Source organism: Camellia sinensis, chromosome 9, assembly GCF_055761805.1.
Source record: "Camellia sinensis isolate YWXY chromosome 9, ASM5576180v1, whole genome shotgun sequence".
NCBI classification, from domain to species: Eukaryota; Viridiplantae; Streptophyta; class Magnoliopsida; order Ericales; family Theaceae; genus Camellia; species Camellia sinensis.
Genome location: NC_138969.1, coordinates 197868372 through 197890419, shown reverse-complemented (window position 1 = coordinate 197890419; position 22048 = coordinate 197868372). Strand labels below are relative to the sequence as shown.

Below are 22048 nucleotides of genomic sequence, written 5' to 3'. Positions count from 1 at the left end.
TCAAATGATATCCCCTTTTGAGTCAACTGAATCAATGGTAGGGGAATTTTGGAGAAGTCTTTCACAAACCTTTTGTACTACCCGGCCAAGCCTAAGAAACTTTGAACTTCAGTAACGTTTGTCGGTCTAGGCCAACTTACTACTGCTTCAATTTTCTGTGGGTCCACTGAAATGCCATCTTTACTAATCACATGTCCCAAAAACATCACGTTATCAAGCCAAAATTCACATTTAGTTAGTTTTGCATAGAGTTTATGTTCTCTTAAGGTCTGTAAGGCAATGTTCAAATGACGTTCATGTTCTTCTTTGCTTTTGGAATAAATCAAAATGTCATCTATGAATACAACTACAAATTCATCGAGGAATGGTTTGAAAATTATGTTCATAAGGTCCATAAATGCAACAGGTGCATTAGTAACTCCGAAAGGCATAACAAGAAATTCGTAATGTCTATACCTCGTTCGAAGGCAGTCTTTTCAATGTCCTCGGGTTTGACTTTCAATTGGTGGTATCCAGATCTAAGGTCAATTTTAGAGAAAACCTGGGCACCCTGTAACTGGTCAAACAAATCGTCAATTCGAGGCAATGGATATTTGTTTTTCACTGTTACCTTGTTCAGTTCACGGTAGTCAATGCAGAGTCTCAATGAGCTGTCTTTCTTTTTCACAAACAAGACTGGTGCGCCCCACGGTGAAGTACTGGGCCTGATGAACTTCTTATCTAACAATTCTTGCAGCTGCACTTTCAGTTCTTTCAATTCAGTAGGTACCATCCTGTAAGGAACTTTGGAAACTGGCTGTGTACCCGGAATCACATCAATGGTGAACTCAATGTTCCTGTCGATCAAATTCCCTGGCAAATCATCTGGAAAAACATCTGAAAATTCTCTGACTATAGGAATACTGTCCACATTAGCTTTAGCATCAGTAGGTACAGTCAATATGCAACATAGATACCCTTTACACCCCTTTTTAATCAGTTTAATTGCTTTCATGGATGAAATCAGGTATGGGGGAGGTACTACACCAATTCCACTAAATACAAATTCAGGCAATCCAGGTGGACGGAAAACAACTTGTTTTGTTACACAGTTTATGGTAGTATGATATTTTGTTAACCAGTCCATTTCCAATATCACATCGAAATGATCGGTATTCAAAGGCAGTAAATCAATATACAAATGCACATCCCCAACAATAATTTCACATGCAGGGTACATATAAGCACAAGTCATGGATCACTCGACGGGTGAAGATATAGCTAACAAATAGTTCATGGGTTCCAATGGTCTATTCAATTTCCGTGAAAAAGCATGCGAGACATATGAATGTGTAGACCCTGAATCAATCAGAACATAAGCATTTTGAGCACAGATTGAGAGTATACCTGACACAACGGTTTCGGTATTCTGCACGTCTCCCGGTACGAGTGCAAACACTCGGCCTTACCTTAGAGGCTCTTTTCCGGTGGCTTTGGGGTTAGGTTTTGGTGTAATAGTTGATGCTGCGACGCTAGTTGCAGCTTTACTATTGCCTTGGGAAGTGGAAGGGAAATCTTTGACCATGTGGCCCACCTCACCACACCAGTAACAAGCACCAGAAATTTTATAGCAAAGTCCCTTGTGCCTCTTTCCACATTCAGGGCAGGGTGGTATGGAACTGTTTCCCTGACTAGAACTGGTTGTTGACCCTATATTTTGCTTTTTGTTCGATGAACTGTTTCGGCCTTTCCTAAACTTAAAACCCCGTCTCTTACCGCGCCATTCAGTCGCCGGTGTTTCGGTCTGTTTCAATGCTTCGATATTCGACTCAGCCATTATGGTTCGGTCAAGAACATCCACATATTTCAGTAACTTCAGAACATTAATTCGATCTAGTATTTCTACATTGAGGCCGCCTTCAAACTTCCTGGCCTTTTTATAATCGGTATCCACCATGTGCGGTGCATAACGAGCGAGTTCAGTGAACTTAGATTCATACTCAGCCACGGACATGGTACCTTGTTTCAACTGTTCAAACTCAGTCACCTTGCGATCCCTGACACACTGAGGGAAGTATTTCTCAAAGAAGGCTCCCTTGAACTGAGCCCAAGTCATAACAGTATCGGTGTCACGGATGAGCATCCACCACCGTGTAGCTTACTCTTGCAAAGTAAAGGTAACCAATAACACCTTATGTGCTTCGGAACATGGAAACACTTCAAATAATTTCTCTATTTCTAGAACCCATGCTTCGGCCTTCAACGGTTCAAGGCCTCCCTGAAAGGATGGTGGTTTCATTTTACTGAACTTCAGTGTCAAGGCAATTATATCCTCATTAACATTCTGTTCGGGTTGTACTGGAGGAGGTGGGGGCTGTTGGTTCTGTTGTAGCCTCAAAGCTTCAGTTAACAGTTTAACTGTTCTTTCTAATCTTGTCATTCTGGTATCAGATGATTCCGTTTCATCGGCATTCCTTGCATTGTCCATTTCATTATATGCAATACAGTAATAATAAACATAGTAATTGCTTACTTAAACACATTAGCATATTAGCACATATATTCATGTCATGGCCACAAACACTTTTTCAATGCTCATACAATGTCCTTATTTACTTTCTAGGACATTCTATAGCTCACTTGGACACGTGTGTGTGGTATAACTCGTGCTTTAGTATCGCTCTGATACCACTGTGTCACGACCCAAACCCGTCCCTATGGGTTTAGCACCGTAACTGGCCAGTAATCCGTGATTACCGAAGGCCTGCTTAACAGTAAAGACAGTAATACAGAGTACAGGCGCTGGCGGAAGCCAAAACAGTAATAATAGATGTCCAATGAGCTGTGACAGTCTGTATGCAAAAAGACTTTTCCGAACATATTCACATTCATAAGCAAAACATATATATACCATATGTACAAATATTTAGGTTAGGGACCAAATCCCTAATTAGCACAGTACAGTACAAGTCTTAAACAGTATTATAAAACAGCGACGGAAGGGTGAAACTAAGACACCCTAAAACAACCTTAGCTTGGTCAGACTTGGAACCTCGAGGTGAGGTACAATGGTTGGCTTGACAAAAAGGGAGTTAACCCGATGCTCCTAGCTCTGGTTTAGTGCCTGGACACCTACATATAAATATAAATAGTGAGCTAAAGCCCAGTGAATAACATATGCGTAAAGGGGTTAAGAATGAATGTCCTTTCAGTATTTAAAACAGTCATTTAGAAACCATAATGGTCATATGTGGTATATCCAATAGCAAAACAGTACAGTAGGTCTTAACAGACCGAACAGTCAGTTGATGGCCATCATAACAGTAAACAGTAATGGTTCCGAACATGGGAACCGACAGAGATCTCTGTAACAGTAGCAGTAACAGTACAGTAAAGTAATAGTAGATTGCTATGGATGCCACGAATACAGTTCACAAATAGGGCAAACATTCATTTAGTAAGAAATATCATTTCAGAAAGCAGTACAGTAGATCATTCAGAAAATATTCATGATTGAACATATCTTTACAACATTGTTACTCACAGAGCACTGGGCTATAAACAGCTAATGAGCGTCCTCGGATGCCAACCCTACACAGTTACAGAATGAACACACACTAAGTTACACACTTGGGTTTGATAACTTAACCCCTATCTTGTCTTGGTGTGTTTCTACATCAATATCCTCATTAAGATGCCTTAAACATGCCCTAGGAATGCCTAGGATGGAAATAGGATGCAAAGATGCACTTTAAAACACTTTTCAAAATTTGTTGAAATAGGGGTCCACGCTCGAACGTGGCTTTCTACGCTCGAGCGGACATGCAGACAAAGGAGCTCCGCTCGAGCGTGACTTTTCCCACTTGAACGGACTGCAAACTCAGGTAAAAGTACTGGATGCACAAAAATCACGCTCGATGGGCGCTCAATCCACGCTCGAGCGTAAGACTCAGGTCCACGCTTGAGCGAACTGCAAAACAAATGAACTTCTGGGTATACGCATTTCACGCTCGAGCGTGGATTCCTACGCTCGAGCGGAAGTGCAAGACTCAGAGTGTACTCTCGAGCGTGAAGTCCTACGCTCGAGCGTGGGTTCAAAATCTGAAATTTCCAGATTGAACCTCCAAGCACAAACTCAACTTTTAAAACATCAAATTTGATTCTTTTGGGCTAATTTTCTGAAAAACACTTTAAAACCCATAATATGACATGTTTCAAAGATCAATTTGCAAAATCAAAGCCCAAAGGTAGATCAATTAAACACCTATTTCAAACAAAACTTTAAGAGCAAGGTGTATATGTAACATGCATGTGTTCCTTTGAATTCCAATGCTCCAAACTACAATCAAATGCAAGTTTAAGGTCAAAATCATGGTGAATTCATGGATCAAGACCCAAAATATGAACATGCATGTATAAATTCTCATGAAATAACTTCAAAACTCAAGAATGTGCACATGCATGCATGATCTAGCTCTCAATTCAACATTTTAAACCAATTTATGACTTTAAAACTCTAATCTTCCATGAACCATGCAAGAACTAACTTAAATTCACAATTAAATGGGGGAAACTCCTACCTTAAACCTTGAATTCCAAGTCTAGAAGCTCAAATGTGCAATTCTCTTTCAAATCTTCTAGGTTTCAAGCCAATTTTGATGAACTCAAGCTTTTCTCCTACTCTCTCACTCTCTCTCTCGGTTTTGGACTAGAAGGTGAACACAAAAATGCACCGAGGCTGATATGCATTAAGTCTGAAAGTATTATATGAAAGTGGCCCACTAATGGCAATCATGCAAATAACTCTAACTAATGTAATTTGACATTCATTAATCTAATTTAATCATTCCAAATCAAATTTAAATTAAATTTACCATAAAATCACATAAATTCTAATTAGCATAAAACATTAATCAATTTCAGATTCGACTGCCGATAAGGCCTTCAATTTGCAATTCGAAATTAAAACATGAATAGATCAATTAAGTAATCAAACAGATAGAGATGTGTTTAAACAATACACTCATGCAATCAGTTCAGAATTTCAGTCCGATCAATCACTTATCATGCTTAATCAGAGATTGGTACTAATTAGAGGTGAGGGTTGTCACATTATGTGTAGGGCACATACAGGAGGGGACTATCGTTCACTGCATCACTGTGAGTAATAATAGTGTAATGATATATTTATTTCCGTATTTCTGATTATGAATTATTGTACTTCGATTGCGCTTGGCATGTTTGAGATAAATTATGCTATGGTTTATGTATTATGATTGAGAATGGCATATTTTGGGGTAAATGGTGCTATGATTCATGTATTTTAGCTTGTGAGTGGCATGCATTAAATAAATTATAAGTAGGGGTGGGCACAGATCGGTTGCGGCCATGAAACCTCCAATCTGCCATTCGTTCGCCAAATTGGCAGATTGGAAAAAATCAATCCGCATCTGTCCGCCAATCCGGCGGATGCGGATTAGCGGATTGGCGGATGGATACGAATCGGTTTGGCAATTTGAAATTTTACAAATTTTCAACATACAAAAAAAAAAAAATCCCTAGACAATGCAATATTTATTCATTTACATCTCTTAAACAACCTGGGCAATGCAACTTGGGCAATGCAAAATAGTATTCATTCATTGCAATGGGCATAATTCAAAATATTGGTTCATTCACATCTATGAAACAAGCTGGGTAGTTCAACCTGGGAAAATAGTATTCATTCATTCCAATGGCATAAATCATCTAACTTCCACATAAAACATAAGGAAAACATTGTCCATCCAAGTGACAGTCATCCAAGAGTTTCAAAAACAATAAAGTTACAGTTATCCAACAAATATTGTGCAATAATAATAAAAAAAAAGTTACAGTCATCTAACATTGTGCATCCAAAAAAAAAAAGTTACATTCATCCAAAAAGAAACAAAAAATTCACCAAACCCAGAGCCATCTAAACCTGCATAACAAAAAAATGAAATTATTTAATAAGGAAAACACTAAAAACTCTTAAACTTAAAACAAGTAAATATATGTTAATAACATTTAACAAAGGGGTAGTATTTTACCAAGGATATTAAACCTCAATAAAATTACTCGTCGGACTTAGGCTTGAACATGAACTTGATTTCGAAACAACTATACATAAAACATAACACAACAAAAACATGTATAATGAAGATAACGAATTTTCCAAAAACAAAATAAATGAAATGGATATATTACCCGAATCATATTGTTGTTCAAATTCTTTAACATCTTCCATTGATTGTCGAAGGCATATTGGAATGTTACTTCGAAGCCAATTTTGTGTACAAACAAGAACCTCCACCATCTTGGGAGCAAGTGAATTACGAAATGGATCAAGTATACGACCTCCTGTACTAAAAGCCGACTCAAAAGCAATAGTGGAAATAGGCATTGCCAACACATTTTGTGTTATAAGTGATAATACTCTATATTTTGTTTCATTAACCTTCCACCACTCTAAGATGTCAAATTGAGCATTCTTCCCATCTTTCTCAACATCACCCAAGTACTTGTCCAACTCCGACATACTCCCACCACTAGAAAATTGCCCCTCCAAAAATGAGTTAAATTGAGAGTTCACAATAAAGTGTGGGTCATTTTCATCTATCACCATATTTGTTGTTTCATTTACATTGGAGGCATGCACATTTGCTGAATCATGTGTGGCATAATGGTCATACAATTGACTCAAACAATTTTTCACCTTGTCTAACATTTCTTTCACTTTCACCACATCTCTACCAAAAATTGTTGAAAAACAAAATTGCAAGTATGTCATTTTTCTTCGAGGATCAAGCACAACCACAACATGCAAAAGGAGATTGATTTTATCCCCATTTCCCCAATACTTGTCAAACTTCTCTTTCATTTTCTTTGCCATTGAAGACAAAATAGGATCATTGTCTTTGATTAATTGTTCAATCATATTTTCAATGACAAAAATTTCAGTGTAGAATATATTTGAAGTAACAAACAAAGACCCAGAAAATCTCTTTGTTGCATTGTAGAACATTCTAAGAAATTTCAAAAACACCCTACAATTATCCCAATCCTCGGCTGTAGGCATCTCTCTCCTCTCACCCCCTTCATTATCCAAAAAGTAGTGTTTATAATTGTAGTTCTCCTCACCCATTCTTTAAAAAGCACTCTCAAATTTTTCTGCCGCCTCCAACATAAGATATGTGGAATTCCACCGTGTTGGCACATCTAGGCACAAGAGACTCTTACTCTCAATTTTTAAACTTTCCATATACTTTTTAAAAGAGTCAAGGCGGTTTGGAGAAGACCTCACATACCTCACTGCATGCCTTATATTCACTATACAAGACTCAAGATCCTTCAATCCATCACTAACGATGAGATTTAGAATATGTGCACAACAACGCATATGTAAAAATTCATGGCCCAAGATTGTTCCTTTCCATAGTTTGTGGTTCGTTTCAAGAATCTAATGGTTAGATTATTGGAACTCGTATTATCAACAGTTAAGGTAAAAAGGCCATCAATGTCCCACTCTTTTAAGAGTGCCTCAATTTTTTTACCAAGAGTTTCTTCTTTGTGGTCTTCAACTTGACAAAATTTTATGATCCTCTTTTGTAACTTCCAATCATCATCAATGAAATATGCAGTTAGACACATATAACACAAGTTTTGTATAGAAGCCCATGTGTCTGTGGTAAAGCAAATTCTACGCCCCTTCATAATTTGCTTCAACTTCTCCCTTTCATTGGTGTATATGTCTACAATGTCCCTAGCAATGGTATATCAAGAGGGGATCTTAAACTTGGATTGCATGACATTACAAAACCTCTTAAAACCAATCCCCTCAGCAAATCTAAAGGGCAATTCATCAATTACTATTATCTCAACAAGATACCTCCTAGCAACTTCAGTAGAAAATGACATAGCCACAACATCAACAACACCCTCCCCACCAACTTCTCTAGGTTGAAACCCCAATGTTTGTTGCCCATGAGTATCCCTATACGGATACTTTGTACAATTTTTTAAATGACTTAACAAATTACTTGTTCCATGACTCTTAGATCCTGCCATATATTCTTTCTTACAATACTTGTACATAGCCCAATCTTTCCCATCAATACCCTTAATCTTTTCAAAATGATCCCAAGCCTTTGATGTTGTTTTTCCATTACTACTAGTTTTGGCTAGGGGTGGTCTAGGAAGGGGAGCATTAGGTTGGGTAGAGGGGGTCAATAGAAGATGATTCAGGCTCAACATTAGGAGTCACAAAACATATTTCTTCGCTTGAAGGATCCATGACCAAAAGATTATCAAATATACTGCCAAAAATAAATAAAAAATCATTCAAAATATTCTTTTTAAATCCATGGTATGTTTTTCCTTATGATTTCAAACAAGATGAACAAATCCCAGAATGGTTTTTCCTTACGATTATCAAATATGCTTAGTAGAATACATGAACAACTAAATTAATTCCCAGAATTCCCAGAACAACTACATGAACAAATACATATATGAACAACTAAATCAATTCCCAGAAATACAAGAGATGACAAAAAAAATCATATATGAATTCATAAACACCAAGAGAGGACAAAAAAAAATCATTTTGTTACTCCAAAGCATTCAATACAAGTCCCAAAAATACAAAGCCCAAATAGAATCAACCAAACAAATTATTATCAGAGTTATAAAACTAAGCAAACAAACAAGAAAATAGGGTTGAATGTCTCTATGGAAGTAACATGAATCACTTTCACATTATAATAGAATCAATGAAACACTTTGTAACAAATGGGTTGTGCTAAATAATTATTAGAATTTCTTTATAAGCAAACAAATTCAAGACAGTGGCATTACATTACATTACCTCAAATTCAAGACAGTAGCAACTGATTTACACAAATCTTTATATTAAAAAAGAAAAAAAATCAAAAGTTTCTTAGTGGCATTACATTACCTCAAATCAAACAACAGCTTTCCTATGAAGCTGAAGTTGATAGACAGAGAGAGAGGAAAACCCAAACCCAGTTCAAGATTACATCAATGGCAGCATTAGAACTGCAACAAAATTGTAACAAAACAAAAACTAGATTTTTGGTTAGACAGATTATCGAATATCAACAAAACAAGAGCAGGAAAAAAAAAATTGAAAAACAGATTAAGCTTTCAGTCGAAGAACTGGAACGGAAAAAAAAAAAAATCAGATTAGAGATTGAGGAGAAGAATAGAAGAAGAAGAGGAAAGAAGATTATCGAATATCAAATTACAAAACAAGAGCAGGAAAAAAAATTGAAAAACAGATCAAGGTTTTAGTCGAAGAACTGGAATGGAACCCAAAAAAAATAAAATAAATAAGATTAGAGATTGAAAAGAAGAATAGAAGATGAAGAGGAAAGAAGATCTCACCACCACCACAACGATCGCCGATCCTCTTTCAGTCGAAGAATGGGTTAGGGTTAAGGTTTCAGTCGAAGAAAAGGGCATAAAAATAAAAAAATAAAAACAACTCAGATCTTCAGTTGGAAAGAAGATCGCCGATCGACTTTAGGGATCGTCGATCGTCGTCGTCTATCGTTAGGGTTTCAGGGGGAAGAGAGAGAGAGAGAAGAGAGTGAGTGTGTCTGTGTGTTGTGTATCTCTTGAATCAAAGAAGATGAATGGCTTTCGCCTTTAGGTAATAGGTAAAGGAGGGTAAAAAAAAAAATAAAAAATAAAAAAAATGGAGGCAATACGGGCGAGTCGGGTTTCACGGGTGTAATGACGGATCAATCGCCATCCGACCCAAACCCGCAAAACTCAAAAAATGGGCCCGCATCCGCCCGCCACGTGTCACACATCCATAAAAATGCGGGTCGGGTCGGGTCGGGTCGGGCAGGTCGGGCTTGGCGGGTCGGGCAATCCGTTGCACAGCCCTAATTATAAGTGAATGGAAATGATTGAGCAATGGTACAAGTATGAACAATGTCATATGAAATGGGCCTAAGGCCATTCTGTTTATCCGTTCCGCTTAAGCTATGGCATGATATGAATTGTTCGGTCTTTAAAACCTATTGACTTTGGTATGGAACAAAGTGCTGTACGGAACTAAGTGCTCCAGTGAGAGTCACCTCTAGAATCCGTACGAGACACCTCTTGGGTCCATACATACATGAATCGGACTCGAGGCCGTTTTAATATATGATTGGCCCCAAGGTCGTTTTGATGAATGATTGGGCCTGAGGCCGTTATGATATTCGATTGGGTCCGAGGCCGTTTTGATACATGTGGGCCTGAGGCCGTCTTGTAAATACGATTATAAATAATGTTGTGAATGACGTAAATGTGGAAGAGTATGGTGTTATGCTTTTTTTGGATCTAGATTATTTACTTGATTCACTTCTCTTTATTATTACTCATTGAGTTTCGCTCACTCCGTATTTTATCTGTATGTAGGTGATCAATCTGGAGACCATCCTTAGGTTAGCCTCTGGAGTTCTTTGTGAACCTGCTAAGTCAAGCCACCCAAGATGCGCCTCTGTGTTGATGTTTTAACCTTGTATTGTTAGAATTTTTGTATTTACTTAAGTTTTATGTATATGCGTATAAGACGTAGATATATATGTATGTCAGTGTGTTTATATTGTTTTAATTATTTCAGTTATCATGTATGCACAAGCTCAATGGACATTACTATTGGATTTACCTCCGCTTTAGGCCTCGATATCATTTAAATATTTTGAAATTTTATCTTTGAGACCTAAATACTGGTCAATCATAGTCTAAACTTTTAGAGGCAAGTTTGGGTCGTGACACATACACAAAAAAAACATACAGCACAAGTTCTCTTTCTACATCTTGCTTTCATGACACTGCTTGTTCCTTGTGCTGTGGGGATTTATTACACACCCGCGCGCGCACACACACAAAGAAAAAACTGACAGCTTGGATTCGAATATTATATTATAATTTTCCCAAATTATTACCATCTCTCTTCTCTCTTTTTTGGTCCGGGGAGGGGGAGGGTATGAGATTATTTGTCTCACTTTCTGTATAATTGCCTATCCCATGTTCTTCTAGTATTGATTTTAGTAACATGACTATATGATGAATATAGCACAAAGCATAAGATAGAGACTAGGACAAATGACTTGTGCTTGAGATGAGAGTGGAATCGTAAGTCTTGCTCTCTATACCATTCATTATTTGTCCGTCATTCTTCTTAATTGATTTTAGTAGCGTAACAATATATGATATATATAAGATAGAAAATGAGACAAATAATGATACAGATTATTGGTGCTCGAGGAAGAGGGGGTGAAGGGAATCCCAGTGATCAACCTGATGGGTCTTGAGTCTTGTGAGCTACCGACTCTAAAGGTCCAATGTTTTTCTACTGCACCGGAATCACATGTAGTCAAGTTAATTACCATATCTCAAATCCTACAAAATGTAGTAAAAGACAAATCTAGTGACAAATTCCACAAACACTAGCCTTGTTTTATTTTTTACAAACTGGTTAAGTAACAAAGTGCACTCTCTGTCATATCATACATGACAACAAATCTTCATGGTCAAGAGACACCAAAGAGGGTAGTTTTGAGTTGGAAACATTGCTAGAATGACATTAATGACCTTTAGAGGCCTACCATCTTGCACTGCTCTTACCACCTTTGTCGCCATCGTATAATCGGAAGAGACTAAAAGCAGAAACACCAGAGAGGACCACCATGCTAAGGCTAGCAATTACTGCACTGGCTAATCCCTCTCCTACTTGGTTGCAGAATTTTCCGTACATGTTGCATATCTTCATCCATTGCAGCTCTGACTCCCCAAACTTAGCGAACACTGAAGACTGTGCAGCCGCTGCCACCGCGGCCAAAGTCAAGTATGCCATAAGCTGTAGAAGAGAGTTAATACATATGGAGCTCATATTTGAATCAAACAAGAAACTAGTTAAATTTTACACGTATCTCAATTCCAAGATGGATCTGCCTAAGCCCATATTCATTTGACATGAAATCTTGTATTTGATCATACCCAACTCGTCAAATCCTCGTCTTGGCTTAAAGAACTCTGTTAAATCATGCCTAGATGGGAAGTGCCGAAGGCATGCATTATGAAGATTCAAACACTTCTTGTAACGTGACAATATGACAAATTAGATGGAAAAATTGGTATAATTTCCTATTACCTTGTCACAAATTCATGTAACATTGTTCCTAGGAGCTTCTAGCTCTGAACTTCTCTAAAATGGGGTCCCTATCCCGACCCATCAAATTGCTAATTAAATCAACAAGTCATGGGTTCATTTTCTGATGATCTACGAGGTATTATGGAGGCATGGGATCATCTGTCTGAAATCTCTCCGTCTAAAAAACTCATGATCATGTCTCTAGATTTCTGTATATCGCAATTTTCACATGATCTAGTAATTGTTTGGGTTATTACGATTCATGATGATTTACTTATTGAGTTGGTTACTTGGTTTATCAGCTGCTACTTTGGTCAATAACTCTGAATTTACTAGGATCACCTATAGTTCTTGCAGGTCCATGATCTGTCCAAACTAAGAACCATGGACATGAACATGGGATATGACATGGACATGTCAACACGAAAATTTTAAAAAATGTGAGACACAACGCGTGGAGGACACATGTTCAAAGATAATAATTGTTAAAATGATGAGAAGAGGTGTAAATTCATGTTGTTTCCTTTTACCATTGAATTTGAAGTTCATTTATTCAGACTTGTAATGTATTTTATGTTTGTTAAAACAAAACATTTGTAGTGTTAAAAAAATCATTACAACTAGTAGGTCATGTTTGGACGTGAGTCTGATAAATGTTAAGAAAGTATACAACGAATACCGTGTCGTGCTGGGAAGAAAGCAATCCCCACAATGTGCAATGCTTATAAGAAAGCCCTAAAGATTCGTGAGAATAAGAAAGCCCTATCTCCATATGTGCAATGCTTATAGATGTCTGGGAAAAGGGTTAGGTGGGGGTTGGGCCAGAGAAGGTTAGGAGTGTTGTAAATGTAGCCAACCTAGTGTGATCAATTAGGAAACCAAGTACCTCTGCATATCAGAATGGATCCTTTTCGGACCTACCCTGACCACTAGCCGTTACTGCTCTTTACTTCTGTTTACAATATTTTAGTTTTGTTGACATTTGGCTGACCTTTTCTATGTTTTTTTTCAGTGATTTTTCAAAATTATGTTAATAATTTATTATTATTATTTTTTATCCTTTAGATTTAACTGGGCTAGATTATCCTGAAAATAAAAAATTTAAACTGAAGTCAAAAAAATGATTTCAAAGGTATTTTTGGATAAATTTTAAATTTTTTCTTCTTTAGTAGATTTTTATTAAAATTTTCATTTTGTTTAATTTTGGGCAATTCTAGTCTAGACAGACCTAAGAAGTGAAAAATCGGCTTAAATTTAGAAGTTCACAAAAGAACAAAACAAACCAACATAAAATTGGTAGCCAAGCCCAAAATCCTATGTCCGTAAATCTCCCTATCTTTCTCTCCCAATTTGTTCTTAACCATTGAATCATTGAAAATTTCGAGATGTAATAATATGAATTCATGATTTAATGGTGAGTGTTTTAACAAAGAGGGACGGAGAGATTTGAGGATAGAAGATCTCATGCCTTCCAGCAGCCATGTACTCTTCTAGTTTTATTTTATTCTTTTAGAAGTGCAATAAATAGTGTTAGGAATTAGGAATTAGACCATCAAGCACATCTTCTTTAATAAATACTCTTACCTACCTAGCACACACATGCAATGAGCAATTAAGGGTTTCATTAAATGTAATTCACTAGTTTAATTCGTTGATTCCAACCATAATAAGCAGACATCCTCAGATAATCTGAGTAGGTCTATACAAACAGAAGACTTGTGCAAAAGAAAATCAATACATGACACTATAACATATACTATAACATATAAGAGTTTTAAAAATTAAACTTCTTAGCCTTTAAAAGTGAAAATTTTGTTACAAAAGATATTTAGAGATTAATTTCTATTGTCCTGAAAATAGTCACTAAAAGATCGTCTCAAAAAATTAAAACAAAGTTTTTAGTGACAAAATTTTAAAAATATTACTAATAAATAACAAAATAATTTGGTCTAAGTCTACTTTTTAAGACAAAAAAATTTAGCTCTAAAAAATAATAATTCATCACTAATGTCTAATTTTTGTTACTAAAAATATATTAACAACACTTTTAGTAATAAAAATATTTGGTCGCTAAAAAATAATTTTGTCAAATTTCAATTTTTAAAACCTTAATTTTTTTGTAGTGCGATGAAGTGACAAATTTAAATTTGAAAAATGAGTGAGAGCACTAATTAGTGCTACCACTAATGATGTGGCAGTGGGCTCCACCATAAATGATTTGATGTTTTGACCTTGGTGTTGTATTTTTTTTATTTTTTATTGAGTACCATATCTTTAGTGGTCTTTTTAGAACTCTAAAATTAGTAGTCTCTATCATTGTTGTTTAAATTTTATCACTTACAAGAAAGAAGGCCCATCGATTATTTTTTTAAAAAAATTTATCACTGTCACAATGATATCACTAAGAAAGAACTAGTAGTGTATACCTGATCACAAGAGAAAATAGCCCAAGCCAAGGACTTGTTGAAGAGCACAGTCCCTTTAACCATACTCACCACACACCTCAACCCTTGGACCAATGAGTAGGCTGCAACTAACCCATTGGCCACTACCAAAAAGCTGCAACGAAGACATTTGCATCAAAATTTACTAAAATACAAAGTTATGATCCTATAGGGTTAATAACTTCTTCTTCTTTTTTTTTTTTTTTTTGTGTATAATTTGTCTTTTATTCAGCTTCTGATTAAAGTTTAATATAAGTAACTTAAATGAGTTAAAAGAAACTTGACTATTGAAAAATACAAAAGAAGTGTTTTTAATTTTTATTTTCTGATTATCAATTTTCATCTTTCAAGAATCTCTACCAAACAAGCTTATATGGTGTACGATTTTAAAGAACGGTATTGTATGTGTATCTTGTCAGTTATATAGTCATGTATGAGCCCATATCAAACTGATATATTAGTAAAGATCAGTGTTGAAAGTTCAAAATTCTAACATATATACAACTGATATTTAAAACCCGATATAGTGTGTAGAAAAACCTTTGATCTGAGAGAGAGAGAGAGAGAGAGACTTACACAAGAGCTTTCATGTCTGTGAACTTGGCTTTCTTTTGAATTGAGAAGATCTCTTTGACCTGAGTATCAGACCCAACAAGAACAGCAGCAAGAACACCTAGACCACAGATCAAACACCTCAAAACCAGCTCTGCAATCCTCAACCTCCGATCAACTACCTTTAGATTGCTCTCATGATACACTGGAACATTCCCAGGACCCACACCAACACCAAGATAGCTCATCTTCACCAATACTCAAAACACACCCAAAAACCCAACTAGTACTTGAAAGAAAAATAAGGGACTACCCTCACAGTTCCAACTACCAAGCCCCACCACTTTATATAGACCCCCTGCACAACCCAATTTTTGATAATTTTTACTTCTTGCTTTTCTTGATGTCCAAAAGTTTGGTGGTGGACTGCAATCCTGTGGGACTGCCAAGTGGCATAACTTGTGGTCCTGGTAACCCATGATTTACTTGGGAAAATGTTTGAGGAGTACAATTTTTGTGGTTACAATGATTTAAAATTGTCAAAACGATGTCGTTTTGGGTGTAAAATATGTCAAAATGACGTCGTTTTGACAATTTTGAGCCATTGTGACCACAAAAATTGTGACCCTCTAACATTGTTGATTTACTTATCACAACAGTTATGTGTACTATCAAAATTATGATACATAATTTAAAAGAAATGTTTCAGATTACAATTTAAATTTCTTAAATTTGTTCACAATAATAATAATGTGATAAAAGAGTTGGGCTCTATATGACAAGTGTAAAAATTAAAAATTAATACTTATAATATCAAATTATTGTTGGCCAAATTATAATTTTTTTTTTAAGTCTCAAATATTTTCTTAATTTGAAGATGTGATAGGTTTATAAAGAATTTTGTTGACTTGTGTCTTTAGGTTTAACAAAATTATATATTATTTATAACACTGATTATTATATAGAATGTATAATTTTTTCGCTCATTGACAAAATCTTATAATTATAATGATAGGCCATATATTTTTAAATGAAATCTATATAGTAAAGTAGAACGGTTTTTGAAAATATGTCAAAATTTATTAAAAATATATTTCATTTTAATGGCTCAGATCAATCTTTAATATATATCAACGGCTCCGATATATTTATTTTTCGCCCAAACACTTCTCTTCCTTAACCTTCCCACCTACGCACGTCTCCTCCTCATTCCCTATTTATCTCTCTCTCTCCCTCTCCCTTTCTATTTTCACCCACGTCTCTTCCTTCCTTCCTTCTTATCTCTCTCTCCCTCTCTATTTCTTCTTCAACAGAACCTTCTCGACCACCGCCATCGCGACCAACTCTCTTCTCCCTCGCAAGACCCTCTATGTTTCTCCTTCTTCAGCAGAACCCTCGACCACCGCCATTGCGACAGCCTCTCCCTCATCCCTCTTCATCACTTCAGTCCTCCACTCTTCGCACAGATCTAGCCGAAACCCTCTTTGATGAAAGATTGTATTATTTTATTCAAATCCACAATACAGTAAACACATTTACAAGGTGTATATATACACCTTTAGAACCAGTTACAATCAGTTACAACTAATAGAGTTAGAAACTAAATCTGGTATACACTCTAACAAACTCTAACTGACTGATGGATGAGATACTGTGTGTGCATCTGTAGTAGAAATAATGCTGCAGCTATCCTTATCTGATATAGTTGATATCTTATCAGGCCCCGGCAAGCTGATGGGGTGACGAAACTCCATGAGCTTGGATTTGAGATAAGAAAACCAGCCAACAGACAAGGGTTTAGTGAAGATATCAGCTAACCGATCGGTGGTATGAATGTATTGCAAATGCAACTGTTTAGCAAGAACTTTGTCACGAATGAAGTGACAATCAACTTCAATATGCTTGGACCGAGAATGAAACACCGGATTAGTTGCTAGAGCAATGGCTGAGACATTATCACACCAAAGGATAGGAAGAGTAGGAAGAGTAATGCCACGATCATGTAGCAGCATAAGTATCCAGGTGAGCTCAGTAGTGGTGTGAGCAAGGGCGCGGTATTCTGCCTCAGTAGAACTTCGAGAAACAGTAGCCTGTTTCTTGGCAGACCACGAAATAAGATTGGAACCCAAGAAAATACAATACCCAGAGGTAGACTTGCGGTCAAGAACATCCCCGGCCCAATTGGAGTCAGAAAAGGCATGAACATCAAACGTGCTAGGAGAAAACTGTAAACCATGATGAAGGATGCCTTTGACAAAGCGAAGAAGGCGCTTAACAGCAGAGAAATGGCCATTGGTAGGGGCATGCATATATTGGCAACATTGATTAACTGCAAGAGATAAATCTGGCCTAGTAATGGTAAGATATTGCAAAGCACCCACCAAACTTCGATAGAGTGTATGATTAGAATAAGGGGCTGTAGAATGAGGCTAAGAAGTAGGTTTAACAGCAAGAGGAGAAGAACACGGTTTGCAATCAGATAAACCAGCCTTAGTAAGAATGTCTTGAGCATATTTTTGCTGAGATAAAAAATAGCCAGAAGATGGAGAACCTTGGATAGAAATACCAAGGAAATAGGAGATATTCCCTAATTCTTTCATGGAAAAGGCTTAATGCATCTTTGTAATAAGGGATTGAAGATGAGAAGAATCATTGCCAGTACGCAAAATGTCATCTACATAAACCAGAAGAATAGTGATAGTGGTAGGAGTCTTCTGAATAAACAAAGAAGAATCACATTTACTGTTGAAAAACCCCTGAGATAAGAGAAATGCTGAAAAACTGGAGTATCAAGTCCGGGGGGCTTACTTGAGGCCATATAAAGCCTTGTGAAGCTTACAAACATGAGTTGGTGCAGAAGAAGACACAAAACCAGGGGGTTGAAGCATAAACAGCTCTTCTTCAAGCAAACCATGGAGAAAGGCATTAGAAATATCCAATTGTTTCAAAGGCCAGTGATTATGAAGGGCCAAACACAAGAGAATGCGAATAGTAGGCTGTTTGGCAACGGGACTGTAACAACCCTCATACTGTTTACCGATTAATGACCGATTGATTACCGAGAAACATTGATTATCGCTAAACTGAGCTGATTAAAGTACTGAACAGACTGACTGAAAACTGGAACTGAATTGACTGAGTATGAGTGTTAATCTGTATTCTATCTATTTGATTGTTTATTTGATCTGTTCACATTTTATGTTTAAATTGCTGATCGAAGGCCTTGTCGGCGGCCGGACCTAGAATCGATTAATGTTCTGTGTTCATTAGAATTTATAGGATTTTATGGTATAATTATCTGAAAACTGATTAGGTATGATTAAATTAGGTTAAAATGAGTTAGAGTGCATGAGTTGATTTATTCACCATATTGCCATTGTTAGTGGGCCTCTTATTATAACATATTAGAGCCTTTGCATACTTGAATCAAAACACTTCTTCAGCCACATTTGAGCCTACAACCGACCTTAGAGAGAGAGAGAGAGAGAGAGAGAGAGAGAGAGAGAGAGAGAGAGAGAGACTTGAGGAGTTGATTTCATCTCAAATTTGCTTGTGAATTGCTTGGTAATTGAAGTGTAGATTGCTACTTTGAGCTCCCAAACCTTGAATACAAGACTAAGGTAGGACATTCATCTTCTTGTTGTTGTCATAGAATTGATTCTTGCATGATTCATGCTTCAATTGTAGAGTTAAGTCTTGTTTTAGTTCATACATGTTGATATAGAGCTCATTTCATGCTTGCATGTTTGAATTGTTGAGTTTTGAGTTGAATTCATGGTAAAATGGTACATGCATGTTCATAATTTTGTAATGGTCCATGCTTTCAACTTGTTTTTGGATCAATTGGCTCCTTAGAGCATCAAATTGGAGCTTCAAAATGATTTGAATTCATGCATGTTTGCATGTTCATATTGTTCATGAAAATGGTTTAAAATTGAGTTTCAATTAAACACCCTTGGGCTTTGATTTCTCAAAATTGAGCTTTGAACCATGATATTCTATACGTTTACAAGTGTTTCCTGGAAATTCAGCCCAAGAGGATCGGTTTTGATGCTTTTAAACTTGAGTTTTGGCTTGGAGGTGCAATCTGGAATTCCCAGATTTTGCACTTCCGCTCGAGCGGGGGAAGTTCCGCTCGAGCGTGGAATTTGAGCATCCAGCATCTTTGCACTGTTTTATTATCCGCTCGAGCGGAGGACTGGGCGCTCGAGCGGAGTTTTGTGTCTCAAGCTCGAGCGGGAGTCGAGCGGAGATTTCATCTATCCAGTACTTTTACAGTACGCTCGAGCGGAAAAGTTGACGCTCGAGCGTGTACCTTTGTTGCATGTCCGCTCGAGCGGGGAAACCTGAGCTCGAGCGGGACTCTTTTTTTCTGAAACTGCTGTTTGAGTGCATCTTTGCATCCTCATCTCATTCTAGGAATTTTTAGACCTAGTTTAAGACATCTTATTGAGGATATAGATGTAGAACACACCAAGGCAAATTAGGGATTAAGTTATGATATTTCCCAACTGTGTAACTTAGTGTGTGTTCAATCTGTGAACTGTGTAGGGTTGGCGACTGGGGAGACACGCTCTAGCATACTGTAGCCCGAACTCTGTGAGTAACAATTGTGTAAAGATATGTTCAAATGATTATCTTCTGGATACTGAACTGAACTGTTTACTGAACTGATATTGTTTACCGAATGAATGTATGTCCTATATTCTAAACTGTACTGTGGCATCCTTGGCATCTACTGTTACTGTTACTGTTACTGTTACAAAGATCTCTGTCGGTTCCCTCGCGGAACCGCTACTGTTTACTGACTGATGGCCATCATTACTGTTTGGTCTTTAAGACCTACTGTTTACTGCTATGCTAATGGATGTACCACATACGACTGAATAACTGTTCTGACTGAAAGACTGAAGTATTGTTTAATGAACTGCTTTCATTACTGTAAGGACATTTCATTCTTAACCTCTTTATGCATTATGTTATTCACTGGACTTTAGCTCACTGCTCATATATATATGTAGGTGTGCAGGCACCAGACCGCGGCTAGAAACGTCAAGGTTACTCCAGTTTTGTCAAGCCAGCCTATGTGCCTCACTGCGAGGTTCCAAGCCTATTTTGCCAAGGCTTAGGGGTGTTTTAGATTCCCCCTTCTGTACCGTCTTACTGTTTTGTATAGACTGAATGTTTACCGTTCTGTTATGCAGGGATTAAGTCCCTAGTCTGAATGATTGTAAATATTGTGCATATTGTTCTGTACCGTTTATGTATGAATGTATGAAAAGTCTTTTTGCATACAGATTATCACAGCTCATTGGGCATTGCTTCTTTACTGTATTGGCTTCCGCCAGGCCCTGTACTCTGTTTTACTGTACCACTGATCTGCAGGCCTTCGGTAATCTCGGATTACTGGCCGGTTATGGTGCTAAACCCATAGGGCCGGATTTGGGTCGTGACAGGGACTGAAAGTCTCTTGAAAATCAATACCATGTTGCTGAAGATAACCCTTAGCCATCAACCGAGCTTTGTGTCGGGCAATACTACCATCTGAATTTCTCTTAACTTTAAAGACCCATCTGTAACCGATAGCTTGTTTTTTAGAAGGCAAAGACACAAAAGACCAAGTATGTTGAGCATGCATGGCATTCATTTCTTCTTGCATAGCTTGAAGCCAAATGGGGGATAAAAGAGCCTCTTTATAGGAGGGTGGTTCAGTATCGTCAAAGGAAAAAAAAAAAGTAAGCTTTGAGGCTGGTGTGAAGGCCGAAAAAGAAGCTTTAGATCGAGTGATCATAGGATGAGAATTAAGAGTTTTAGGGGGATGATGCAAAGGAAGTTGAATGGCAATAGACTGGATAGGAATAGGTTGCTGCAAAGGAACAGAGGAAACATGTGAACCTAGGGCAGCATGATGCTGTCCTGATGCAGACCTGGACTGCAGACCAGCAGAAAACAGAGGAACAGAACTGGGCTGCATAGGAAAGGCAGTAGGAGGAGCAGCAGTGTGAGGCTGCAGAACAGGAGAATGCAGAGAAGCAAAGCTAGGCTGGGCAGCAGACCTGTGTGGCAGTAAGAGAGAAGCAGCATGGCCAGACTGCAGAGTAGGAGAAAGTAGAAGAACATAACTAGGCTGGATGGGTGCAGACCTGTGCTGTAAAATAACAGAAGGCAGAGAAGCAGACCTGGTTTGATGAGAAACAGAACTAAGCTGCCTAGAAGGCAAAGTAGGAGAAGACCAAAAAAATTGATGTAAAGAAGACAAAGAAGAAGGCTTAGGTGCAGACTGAGAAAGAGTATGAAAAGGGAAACAAGATTCATTAAAATGAACATGCCTAGAAAGATACACACGACCTGTAAGATGGTCTAAACACCTGTATCCTTTTGCAAATGGATGATACCCTAAGAAGACACAAGACACAGATCGAGGTTGAAGTTTATGAGTCACATAAGGCTTGAGCCAAGGGAAACATTGACATCCAAAAACCCGAAGTTGAGAGTAATCAGGAATGGAGTGAAACAACAACTCAAAAGGAGATTTATGAGCTAGCTGAGAAGAAGGCAACCTGTTGATTAAAAAAGTAGCCACAGCAATGGCATCAAACCAGTACTTAAGAGGCATAGAAGCATGATGTAATAATACAATAGTGGTATCAACTATATGCCTATGCTTTCTCTCGGCAACACCATTCTGAGATGGTGTGTAAAGACAAGAATGCTAATGAACAATACCATCTAAAGCAAGAAAATGAGTCATTTTGTTATTAAAAAACTCAGTTCCACCATCTGTTTTTAGAATTTGTAAAGAAGTCTGAAATTGTTTTTCCACATATGCTTTAAACAATGAATTTGGAATAAACCTCACTCTTAAAAGATAAAGGATAAATCC

At 37.3% G+C, this 22048-nt stretch overlaps 2 protein-coding genes and 1 long non-coding RNA gene across 3 annotated transcripts; all 3 read right to left on the bottom strand.

The window, feature by feature from the left end:
- Positions 1-5935: 5935 nt before the first annotated feature.
- On the bottom strand, positions 5936-7144 carry LOC114316306 (zinc finger BED domain-containing protein RICESLEEPER 3-like). The gene is made up of 3 exons (XM_082889702.1): positions 6208-7144; positions 6065-6120; positions 5936-5941 (listed from the first exon to the last, which is right to left on the bottom strand). Exons 1-3 carry the CDS (start codon positions 7142-7144, stop codon positions 5936-5938), a joined length of 999 nt encoding a protein of 332 aa, XP_082745828.1.
- A 1657-nt stretch (positions 7145-8801) lies between these two features.
- LOC145798954 (uncharacterized) lies at positions 8802-9662 on the bottom strand. The gene is made up of 2 exons (XR_014340882.1): positions 9406-9662; positions 8802-9057 (listed from the first exon to the last, which is right to left on the bottom strand). It is a non-coding gene; the product is annotated as an uncharacterized LOC145798954 (long non-coding RNA).
- A 1792-nt stretch (positions 9663-11454) lies between these two features.
- Positions 11455-15592, bottom strand: LOC114267560 (CASP-like protein 2B1). Its single transcript, XM_028208599.2, has 3 exons — positions 15190-15592; positions 14596-14728; positions 11455-11875 (listed from the first exon to the last, which is right to left on the bottom strand). Exons 1-3 carry the CDS (start codon positions 15411-15413, stop codon positions 11621-11623), a joined length of 612 nt encoding a protein of 203 aa, XP_028064400.2. The 5' UTR covers positions 15414-15592; the 3' UTR covers positions 11455-11620.
- Between the last annotated feature and the right edge of the window lie 6456 nt (positions 15593-22048).